The sequence below is a fragment of the Cyprinodon variegatus genome, unplaced genomic scaffold, assembly GCF_000732505.1.
Source record: "Cyprinodon variegatus isolate N-32 unplaced genomic scaffold, C_variegatus-1.0 Scaffold1088, whole genome shotgun sequence".
Classification (NCBI taxonomy): domain Eukaryota; kingdom Metazoa; phylum Chordata; class Actinopteri; order Cyprinodontiformes; family Cyprinodontidae; genus Cyprinodon; species Cyprinodon variegatus.
Window position 1 is genome coordinate 179,545 of NW_015151541.1, and position 12,354 is coordinate 191,898.

A 12,354-nucleotide genomic window follows, 5' to 3' on the forward strand; every position below is an offset into this window, starting at 1 on the left:
AAATGAGATCTTGGGTCTTAATGGCATAACTTGTATATATAAAGTTGAATGAATTCAAACTTGATATAATTCATACAAGTAGCTAATTTAGTAATAAAGTATTTGTATATCTAGTGTTAAATTATATAATCATTTTGAAAAGATAATGAAAATAAACATCCATAAAAGAACAAAATATATGCGCGCTCCCGAGTTGACAGAGCATGGATGTAGATTACCGCGTGCCCGATGAAGCCGCTACCTGTCTCCATAGCGACGAGACCCCGGAAATACACACTGAGCAGCTTACTGCTTGTTTATCGGACACAAACAATTTTCAGCTGCGCTCTTTTCTTATTTCTTTATTTGTTTTTTTATTTTTATTATTTGTTTCATTAACTGGGAGTGCAAACATGTCGGAGCTGGATGTTGAAGCGCAGGGAGAGATGAGAGACAGCGGCAAGAAGAAGAAAAAGAAAAAGAAGGAGAAGCGGAGGGTCAATGAGGAGAAGGAGGAGGAGGAGGAGCAGGTGGAGAGGGAAGAGGAACCGGGGTGAGTAGTAGCTACATTAAGTTCCTCAGATCCTTTTTAAAAAGATACTTAAATAATAAAAGCGGTAAAGTTTAACGCAGACATGCCCCTTATGGAACTCTTTCAAAATAAAAGCCCTGCCATAACGGAACGTGCGACCGGAAGTAGTATTCTACCTTAACCCATCCTCCATAGATTAGATTGCATATTACACTGATTAGGGTTGATTTTACCCTCATGTTTTAGGCACTAGGTATTGTCACATTAATCTGTTAAATCAATGACTGTTCAATTTGATGCTAAATAATTACATTCCCTCATTACAGAAATAGAAGATGCTGCAAGATGCAACAAGCGACAAACCAAAACATTTAGACTTTCAGAAAAAGTTTTCTTAAATTTGTAGAATAATCTAACACAATCTTTCTATCAGTTTTTTCACCATAATATTAATTCACAGAGAAAAAAAGTTCAATGTTTATTATTATTATTTATTTTTTCTTTTAATGGAATTGTTTTTCTTACAATGAGGAAACAAAATATTTGATTTGAGCCCAAAACCTGTGTTTAATATTTCTCCCTTTTGTTGAAAGAGTCATATTAAAGGTAGAAATTGTGCAAATTAGGGCCTTGATAAATACATTCTTTACATATTTAAAAAAAAAATGGGTTAAAATTTGACATATTCCAATAATAATTTTAATATTTTTTTCTTAACACCATCAATTTAAGTAACTAAATGAAATGTGTTTCTAGTTTTTATCTTTTGTAATTACAGAAACAAAACCAACTAGGAAAATGTGTATATAAAATCTTTCGTTTTAAAGTAAGCCTGCAAAAATACATTTAAAACCTAGAAACTTAGATCTGTTGTTTTCTGCCAGGATGGACACTCTTCACGATCAGAGACGATTTCTTTTATCACAAATAAATATCATCTGGTTATGCTCAGCAAGACAATCATGACTTAGCAACTCTCTTATTTCATTAAATTATCTGTTGTATGCCTTTGATAGAAAATAACCTAAACAAATTAATTGTTTTAAAATACATTTTTATAAAATTCAGTTTAAGGAAAACTTTTTCAATTTGCTCTAACAAGGTGTAAAAACAGTAAGTGGGGCCATTTATTGGTAAAAACTTGGCTTCTTTCTCCAACTCAGAACTTTACAATTAATTAATGATACAATGATATTATTGTATTTTTAAAAAGATTTTAACAATGCTAACCACATCTTGTGGCTGTCTGTGTATTCATTATTCTGTAAATCAGCACAGTGGGCAATTTGTATTGAACGATTAATTGATTACGCTCTGTGTTCACACTGTAGTTTACAAGAAAAGCATCTCTCAGATTCCCAAAACTCTCTGAGGAATCATTAGGTTAGACCTGTTTGCCATGTTTTGCTGCTGAATAGCTTGATGAATGCACAGTGATGAAATGTTTACTACAGAAGCTGATGGTCCAAACTAAGATAAATCCGCTGGTTTATTCAAAAGAATGCTGAAAAATCTTCAATATTTCTTCATTAAACATCATCTGTAAAGAATGCAAGTGAAAAATCCTATCTTAGATATTGAGAGTTTTCTCCTTCTTATTCGATTAATTGAACCAAATTTACTTCTTTACTTTATTTTAAAAGAACACTAAGCATTAGTAAAGTCATGTATTAGTAATCACAAAAAATGGTGCTGATAGTTACAAGAACAACTAACAAACATTAGAAATTAAAATAGATTGCGTAATCAAAGATTAAAATAACTCAAAGAATATTCTATTTGTCAGTTACAAAATAATATTAAAAAATAATAGGAGAAATAGATAAATAAATTTCTATTGTATTACTATTAATAAAAATGTACAAATATAAGTTAATATTTATTTCAAATATCTATCTATCAAATACCTTTGGATAAACAGTTCTGAGAAATTGGATGATCACGTTGTAGTAATATTATATATACAGTACTTCAATATTCAGAAATTCTGGAAGATGTCAGAACCATCCAGGTGATTTTTTTTTTATTCTCATTACAGAATAAAACTATTTTTTCCCATCCTTTTAGGCCCTTATTGGTGCCCATTTTCATAGTCCATATGGGCGTGTTTGTGGTGTGGAACGCGGTGAAGCCTTAGATACATTTTATTTCTTCTTTCCGAGATGCCATCCTAGGGTTACTGGGCTGCTCCCAGCATCAGTAACAACCTTTATTTAGGTTGATGCTCTGCCTTTTCTTCCAGTCGACCTTTTTTTTTTTTTATACCTACCCCTCAGCATGTTTAAAGAAATTATTTTCTCACTGAGACCTTGGCAACCGTGCTCGACAACCTTGACACTGCTGGAATGAATAGTGTGAATAGCTGACAGAAGATAAAATGAAACCCTCTTTCAACTGTTTCTTCCTTTCAACATTTGCATATTGTAACTTCTTGTCTGATATCAACATTTTGATCAGGAGTTCTCCTGCCAGATTATTCAGTGAAGAGTCCCCATTAATTATCTGTATGGTTCAATGGCTACTCTATCAAACAGTTCAAAGAGGGATATTTGCAAAAACTATCTTGTTGATTGAAGTAAAATTAAACTATCTCTTTCATTTCTAATTTTCAGTGAGAGCGTGTTGATGCGAGGCATCTTCAAAGTGGGGAAAAAGAGCCATGACGTCCTGCTCACAAGAATCAAACTGACCTGGACTCCGATCATCCCGGAGAGTCCCACAGGTGGGTAACAACGGGGCCAGGCTTTACACTGTGCTTTTCTTCTGTAATAGGAAAAACTGCGCCTGTACGTTTGAAAGTAGCTGATGCTGTTATGGAGAGGATAAATCAAACTATCTGAATTCATGAATAAAATATTCACATCATAGCCCAGTCATATTTAACAGCTTATAAAGGCTAAAGCATGAATAAATCACACCCTGCTCATTGTCTTAAAAAGATGCTTTGTAGCTGTGACTGCATTTGTAGGAAGCCATTTGGTCTCAGAAGGCATTACACCCATAAAGTATCTCAAATTTAGCACACCTGCTCCCCACTCACACCTGAGACTTTGTAACACTAACAAGTCACATGACACCAGTGAGGTAAGAGGGCTGATTGGGCACCATTTTGGTATATGTACTTTGGGCGGGTGTAGCTGAACTCAGTTTTGTTACCAGAATCATCCCGCTCTTTCTTACATCAACTCTCTCTCAGAGAAAGGTGGGTTTTTACAGTGCAGGCACAGCGCGGTCTAGGTAGGTGCTTCCTGGAGAGGGCAGCTCTACATACAGTACACAGGCCCTATTGGCTTGTTTTGACAGGAAAGGTAGGGGCGGCTTGTAACAGATCAGAATTCATGAGGATTACTCAGACATGAATGAATAAAAATGCACCATGTGGATTTAAGAAGCAGTATAACATAGTTAAAAGCTCAGAAAAGTTTATTTTCACTTTAATTTTAGACAGAGATGCTATCAGCTTAATTTAGAGCTGCAAACAGCTGAGATCACAACATCAGTGCATTATTTACCCCAATGGACTGCTTAGATGCAATATTTGGTAGGATAATGTAATTTATATTTCAAGTTTAATGCCTCCTAATAATGTATTTCACCTCTTGAATTGGTTTTAATTGCATCTAAAGACCACACCTGGTGTGTAATTTTGTCAAGTGTGTATGGATTAAACTGAATGGGTTAAAAACATACCATTTGATAGATTTAAAGGGGCCCAACAAGCCAGTTTCGTCCCATTTCTGTATTAGTTAGCTACTGTTTTTGCTCCTATTTAGAGCTTTCCTGTTGTGTGTTAGATTTTTACTTGGAAACCATTCAGTCTGAACTGGTTAGTGAAGCAAGATGAAGGTGTAAATTCAATGTGTTTGTGTGTCTGAAGCCAATCTGTTTTGTTGTATTTCATCCAAGCTAATGTCATTAAGCCAGCACTGTGTGTATGTGTGCGTTGGCAGCACTAGAGAGCAGTTGGTTTGGCCCGTGGGGGGTTATTAGAGTCTCTCAGTGTGAGGAGATTAACGCACACATACACATAAGCAGTCTGTTAGCACGCTGTGTGTGTGTGTGTTTCTGCGTGTTGATGAGATATTTCTGTATAAATGGATCATCTGCTCTTGTTTATTTCTAAACAGGAATCGGTCTTATCCATTTATGTTAGGAAAGCGAAACCTGAGCTGTCAGATACAGTTGTTGTATTTTGCGCTGTGGCAGAAGAGACTTTGTGTGGCAAAGAAGAGTTGTTTAGTTTAAAAAAAACTACAAAATAAGGGGGAATTTCAGTTGACTTAAGTTGGCAGAGACAAATTTCAGATGTAAAACCTTATTTTGTTTAGATGCGGACAATTTCCAATTCCAGTTTTTGTTAATATTAGTTTTGAGTTATTCTAGATATAATCAACAGTGTTCCAATCATTTCTTTTTAGCCTTGTATCCATAGAGTTTGTGTGTTTGAGCACAGTCGCTGTATCACAGGATTTAAAATAAACAAGGTACAACAATAGCAGAATTGACATTTTAACCTGTGTTAACATGTTATATTAATGATTATTGCGATGATCTAGATTAGAGTTACAAAGTGTTAACTGCAGTTTCTGGGTGAAAATGAAGATAGCCCCTTTAACTCTCAGATTCCCACAAGGTTTTCAGCATTTGAAATCATCAGATATTTCTTTAATCTTACCTGAAGATTTGGTTTGAGATTACAGAAATCTGTAAAAAGTAGGAAATGTTGAAAGAGTAGAATGACCTTCACCAACCTAATCCTTGCAATACTTCAAGGTCATTTAAAAAGGTATTAATGATCTCTAAAGTATGGATCAGTGATAAGCCTGGGTTATGACTGACGCGTCGACGAGATCTGGGCAGCCCAACGATGTCATCTTGGAATCCACACGCCTCCCCGAGGCCTGATTTTCTGCGTAGGACACTTGGCAAAATTTGTAACTATGTAGACAAGGGCCATGCTTATAAAAAACAATGGACGAGTAATAGCTTCTACTGACGAGTGCTCGTAAATACAAACATCTAGAGACATCTTGATTCGGCCTATAACTATCACAGTAATTAACAGTGTGTGAAAAACTCTTGGATATAAGTTTCTGTCCCTCTTGGATGACACAAAGACGTTTAAAAACAGAAGAAAAAGCTGTTTTTTCTACATTGTCGTGTTTTGTGGTGTTTTAGGCTTGCAATGTATGCTGTAAATGCCTACCTCAAACTGGCCAGAATAATAGGAACAGGGGGAAAAGCTACTCAGAGCATAAAAGCTCAATTGAAATGTATGTGCTGCAACATAACTGAGCCTTTAGGGAGCCAAGAAATTCACATTCTCCTGTCTAAAATAGTCTGGAACAATCGCAGCACAAGAAGCGAGAGTTTACATGGGGGTGCCAGAATTACCCATAATGCAATGCCGATTTTCTATGAAGGATAAAAGTCAAGCTAGCGGCCGCACCATAGCAATGTTTTAAGATGCCGTTTATCAAATTTTGCTAGATGAATCTTTCAACAGCTAGCTGCTGTGCTATTTTTGTTTAAAAAGATACAATATCTGATCACATCTGTGGCTATCTGATGGTTCTAGCATGTTTCTCTTGACCCTGTAAGCCCCGCCCTTGTCCCACCTTTAAAATGGGGATCTATCCCTTTTAATTAGAGATGCACTAATCAGATACCTGTTACTTGTAAACAAATGATATAAAGTACATTTGAATCTGTGTGAATTTGTTACCTTATATAAAGGCTTATATCAAGGATGCACTTTAAAAATGAAATAGTCAAGAGAGCTGTACTTAACGAAATGTCTTTTTGTTTAGACTTGTGTGTCTAAGTCTAAGTCTAAAGGTTAAAGCTTTCACTCACATGGCAAGGTATATGGTTCATTCATTTAATAGTTGAATCAAAGCGGTATAGGATATCGGCTGATACGCTCAGCCCAGGGATTGGATTGGCTCAAAAAATATTCTCTCTAGTTTCACTTGGTCCTTCCTGTATCCAGGTTCCTAAGTGTCTGTTAATAAAACAGACTATAGCAAAAGATTCAAAATTTTCCATTAAGGTTTTTGCCTTGCAATGATGCTAGTTCCTTCTTTTTTGCCATTAAGGTAAAGTATCACACAGCATATTTACGTGATTGCCAGCAACAAAAAACAACATAATAACATTTTCTTAAAAGTGATTTATGTAAATCCGGCATACCTCTCTTAATACATACTGGGTCAGATCCTGATATTTGAAAAAGGAGGCAGGGAAAGCAGAATAAAGCGTTATGTAACGCTGTTGGTTAAGCTTCACAATTAAAAAGATTGGTTCATAATGGAGCCTGGAAGGTGGATGAAGACCAACAACATAAATAAAGCTTTAAATAAAAATATTCAAAAATAATATTCAAAAAAAACAAAAACATTATTATCAGTCAGAGGACAACAACATGAAATAAACAATGAGCAATGACGATGACTTGAAAGGTTTTATATTTTCAGCCCTTCACAAGTCCAAAAGCTCCTTAAATCGGGGTCTGCTCCATTAATGTAGTTGCTGTGCATCTGCAACTTTTGGCAACCATAATCTTTCCTTCTGCCAACATGTTACATTCACAAAAATGACTGGACTGAAACTCTTAGGGTATGTTGTGAGACCAAATATTAATTGCCTCTGCAATTTCGAAATTGCATTTTTTTAAATTGTAAATGCAAATAACCTTCCAGTGCCATTTAGGTCTAGAGGTGATGGATTACTGGGATGATCTTTTTTGTTAGATATTATTAAATTCTCTTCATTCAAGTTCATGCCAGTTATATATCTGGCCTTTTGATGGTACTCTTATTGCTTCTTATGGCTACAGTTACTGAGGAACTAAAGCAATATTATTTGAATTGTATATTTTTTCCTGATATAATAAAAAAAAAAATCATACAATCCTTTGCCATTAAATGGAAAACTCACACCAATGCATGTCTGCAGACAGATTTTGCAGACTGGATTGGCTAATTTGTTGAAAAGGTCATGATTGCAAATGATAAATAGATTTGCTGCACCTACTACTGTTGCATTTTAGGAAAACAATAGCAAAAGCTGATTTTTTTTCAATACTCATCTAAGTATTTTAATAAGGAGAAACAGCCTATAAAGGGGAGTTAGATTTCTATCAGATGATACTAGTTGATAATATTCAGTAACCAAGATTAAAGAAATAAGAACAACATGATGATGAGATTACGGTAGATACAAGGTGTGGTCAATGGGTCATATATAATGTGTTCTCTGAAAATGCGTCAGTAACACAAACACATATGTTTGTGTTTGTGTCTTTTTAGTGTATGTGCGTGATCACAGTATGATCCAAAACTCCCTACAGTTACCACATGGCCCGGTCAACATGAGACCGGACTGCCACTGTGGCGTGTTTGTGTGTGTGTGTGTGTGTGTGTGTGTGTATTGACACAGTGGGTTGTGAGGTCATGATGGGAAACTTATCTCCATCTGGAGGAAACCAGCGCCTGTGCGTTTACAGCATCTCTGTTGTCAGCATAGATCAGCGTCATCATTTTTGGCAAGATGGGAAAAAAATTGTTGATTATATTTTTATCTTATTCTTCCTAAATTATGATTCATTTGATGTGCTTTAGGTTTATGAATGANTATCTATCTATCTATCTATCTATCTATCTATCTATCTATCTATCTATCTATCTATCTATCTGTCTATCTGTCTATCTGTCTGTCTGTCTGTCTGTCTGTCTGTCTGTCTGTCTGTCTGTCTGTCTGTCTGTCTGATAATATTTTAGTTAGGTATGTTCTTTGAACTTTATCATTATTCATACATTTTTGTTACCTCCACCATTGAGATGATATGCCAGGAACCCTCACCTGGAATTGCTTTTTTGTTGCATGGGTCATGTTTAGGATTTAGGTGTGATTGATTTTAGGTTGGGATTAGGGTTAGGTATGAGCCCGTAATGGTTAGGGTCACAGTTAGGCTGTAGAAATTAATGGATGTCAATTGAAAAGCCCCACAAATGTAGCGACACAAGTTTATGTGTGTGTGTGTGTGTGTGTGTGTGTGTGTGGGTGTGTGTGTGTGTGTGTGTGTGAGTACCTGTCTAGTCCTCAGAGTCAGACTCAGAATCAGACATACTTTATAATCCCAGAGGGAAATTACAGAGTGAGGACCATTTTTCCAGTTTCACCATCAAATTGAGGACCAGTTGTTGCAAAGTGAGTATATTTTGCCGGTCCTCACATGATATTTTGCTAACGGTTAGGTTTAGGGCTAAGGTTTCAATTGTTTAGGATTACAGGTAGGGTGAGGTATGCATTGGTAATGGTTAGGTTTAGGGTTAGTTTTAGGGTTACGGCATAGAAAGGGTTGGAAATGACTGATAATCAATAGAAGTCAATGGGAGTCAATATGGTCCTCACTACAATGGCAGAACGAGTATGTGTGTGTATGTGTATGTGTCTGTCTGTGTACAGAATAACTTGAATGGTTATGAACGGATTTTAATAAAATTCTTAACAAAGGTGCAAATCAGTCCAAGGAACAATCTATAAAAAAAATTCTAATTCTGTGAATACAGGTATTAACTTAAGGTGGAAGTCACAAAATGTCGGGGAATTAAGCTACTTGGTGGAGGTCTGCGCTTTCGCACTGCTTTCCTAGTTTATTTATGCATTGATCGTTTCAAAGGGCTGTTCTTTTCAGACAGCAGCAGCAGGCTTAATCAGCCTAAAACTGACATATCATGTGTGTACTATGAATAAAATGTGAGTGTTATGTAACTCCGTGTGCAACATTAACTCTGCTGACAGGATCCTGAGTGAATTAGATGGTTTATATGACGTGGACCAATCAGATTTCCGATCCCCATCCTGATTAAGATGGATGATTGGAGGATGTGACTAAACAATACGCCGGTCAGTAGATTAGTGAATAATTCTACAGATGATGTTATGTAACTGGCAGCAGTTTGACCATTCGTTCTACAGCTAGCATAAAGGTCAGAGTTAGAATAAGTAGTGTATAAATATATGTGTTTATACATACGTATACAATATTAGTCATTTTTTGAACTCAGTGTTTACTATATGATGTATGATAACCTCCCCATCTTGTGCTTAGAAGTGTTTTAACAATTAACTAAGTTAACACATGTTAGATGAAATATCAGTATTTTTAATCTGTAGATCTGTCTCCAGATCTCATGCACCTGTTACAGCTTTTGTCTAAATGAGCATTGTGTGTATGTATGGAGCTAGCTCCATATGTGTGTTCATGTATTGCATCTCTCTCCAGGCGATGGGACCGTGCTGGAGGCAGGTGCGGTGCTGCTGCAGGACGTTTTCGCCGTGAAGGTGAAACGGAGGCGAGCCGCGACCCAGCAGTCGGGGGGAGCCGTACTCGGCCTTGCTCTCTTCCACTGCAGGAGGAGAGGGAGGCGGCTGGAGGAGGACACACTGCACCTCCACAACGCCTCTGCAGAACATACTCACTCCTGGTACAACACTCTGAAAGAACTGCTATCAGGTAACATTAAAACTGATCAGTTTGAAAACCTTTAGCCAATTCCGAGGCAGTGATTTCAATGTTTTTTTTTCATGGTTTTGAAAAATCGTTTTAGGTCGCTTTTACAAATAAAACCAAACTGATAGATTTGCAGACAGTCCAAGCTAATAGCTGGATTGCCTGCCTTACATAAGAAACATAAGCAATGGAAACATGACTCAGTGCATCTGTAATTGCCTCTTTGTAAGATGATTATACACATTCTGCTGAGTGATGCAGCTGGAAAGAACTCAATCTCCTTCTCCTTTAGATATGATGTAATGCATCAATATTTAATCCTCGTTCGTGTCTGTTTTTATCAGTTTTAACGCTGAATTAGGTTATATACTTATTCTGGTTAGCAAACAGGTTTCTTCCTAGTTAAAGAATCATTAACATGATTTCCCCCAAAAGTCTGAAGATGTTTGGAATATAAAAGCATTTCACAAATAGAAATATTTGTATTTTTATCAGCTAAAATCTGTAGCCATCCATTTATCCACTTCCACCTTCCAGTCCTTCCCTTTAACAATTCATCCCTGCTTTCATCCTTAAATCACTGACAGTGTGACTACTTCAGAAATATCTAAAAATAAATTCATAGATGGAGACTCCATCATGGACAACATGTACATGTAAATATAACACATCACTTTGGAAATCTGACTATTTAAAAGAATATGATGTATGAATGGATACAAAAATAACTGACTTGAATTGAAATTGCTAAGATGGCTTTATAAAATCCTTGTTTACTTGTACAAGACAATTTGTCCAAAATAAAATGAAGCAAAACTCATTTCAAATTTGCGCTGTAATTGCATCAAATAATCAGGCGTCATAGTCACATTTAAAGGTGTTCAAGGAAAACATTCAAGGGTCTTACATTTGTCTTTTGGAAGGTTTCTCAGATACTGTATCAGCTGTTATTAGTAATATCAGAGTTGAAATAAAATAGACAAACAGCTGCTCAGCCTAACGTTGCATCTGTATTAATGTTGCAGTATCTCTAGGGGCGTGCCAATCTGATATTAATCAGATATTTGTCTGATATCATTCCCTACGACAGACTGGCGACCCTGGTAGAAGATAGATGGAGATGGATGGTCAGATACCACAATAAAATAAATGGCGGAATATATGCCGCCTCTAAAACCCTTTAAAATCTCAGATATTAGAAAACTCATAGAAATACTTTGTTTCTATCCACTTTTGTTTAAAGTTTATGCAACTCTTTGGTGAATAAGAAAAGCATCAGTTGTTCTCATACCTGATGGTTTCAAGTATCGTTCTTTGTTTGAAAAATATCACTTGGTCAAGCCTTTTCTGTCATTCCACACTGCAGAATAAATCATAAAGTATTTATGATTCACACTGGATGATTAATTGACCCGTATCAGGTCAATATCGGTAACGATCAACACTCAAAGCTGCAATGTCGCTATCGAATATGAAATGATAAAGTTGTATCGAGACTCCCCTAATTATTTCTATCAAGACTGTTCACGTTCACTTCATGTGGTGACTCAGAGTTACATCAGACAGAAGAGTTAATCTGATAATCCAGAAGTACAAAGACACACAGATTACACACATAGACATTCAGCTGCAGTAATGATCATGCTGTCAGCACTTGGGTAATGTCTGCAGAAAAGATTAGCTAAAAAACTTGTCTGCTTTAAAGGTAGCAGTATATGAGGTTTGAAATTGGTTGTTAAACTGCTGGGATTAAATATAAACTCTCCCCTTCACTCATACATCTGTGTCTCGGTGCCTGCATGACAAACTAAGGGTTGTGCAGAGTTTATTAACTGTGCATGTGCTGATAGTTTATGATAATTATGTAAGTTGCTAAGACACCTGAACTTTGTAAAATAAAAACTTAAAAGGTCAAAGGTGTGCTATGCTATTTGCAGTAATATTAAAAAGTTTCTCTTATATTTCAGATTATCAAACAATAAGGAAGAGAAGCTATCAATATCGAACTCCTTATATAAAGTTAGCTGCTGCTGAATCATATTACTGGTTTAACTTCCTTTATAGCCACAGCTGTCATCAAGCACTTGTGATAATTGGCCATTGGTAGGGCTGCATGTAACGATTAGTTTGCAAATTGATTAATCCGTCGATTATTTTTTGATTAATTGATTAACAATCGGACAACAAAAGGTTCCCTAAAGAGGACGTTTTACAAAATTAAACCAAGTGAAAATAAAGCTTTACCACTTGATGAAAATGGGGACATTTTTCCCACTTCTGTTTGCAGAATTGTTATGAATCAGCCCCATTGAGCAGTTGTGAGGAT

General features: G+C 36.2%; 1 protein-coding gene across 2 annotated transcripts in view; it reads left to right on the forward strand.

The window, feature by feature from the left end:
- The first annotated feature begins 282 nt into the window (after window positions 1-282).
- The window catches only part of cerkl (ceramide kinase like), a 38,818-nt gene continuing 26,746 nt past the window's right edge, over window positions 283-12,354 (forward strand). For both annotated transcript variants that reach the window (XM_015400248.1, XM_015400247.1), the window contains exons 1-3: window positions 283-532; window positions 3,124-3,233; window positions 9,801-10,031. In XM_015400248.1, the coding sequence (XP_015255734.1) occupies window positions 393-532; window positions 3,124-3,233; window positions 9,801-10,031 (481 nt within the window). In that variant the 5' untranslated portion in view covers window positions 283-392. The remainder of the gene's footprint in view (window positions 533-3,123; window positions 3,234-9,800; window positions 10,032-12,354) is intronic.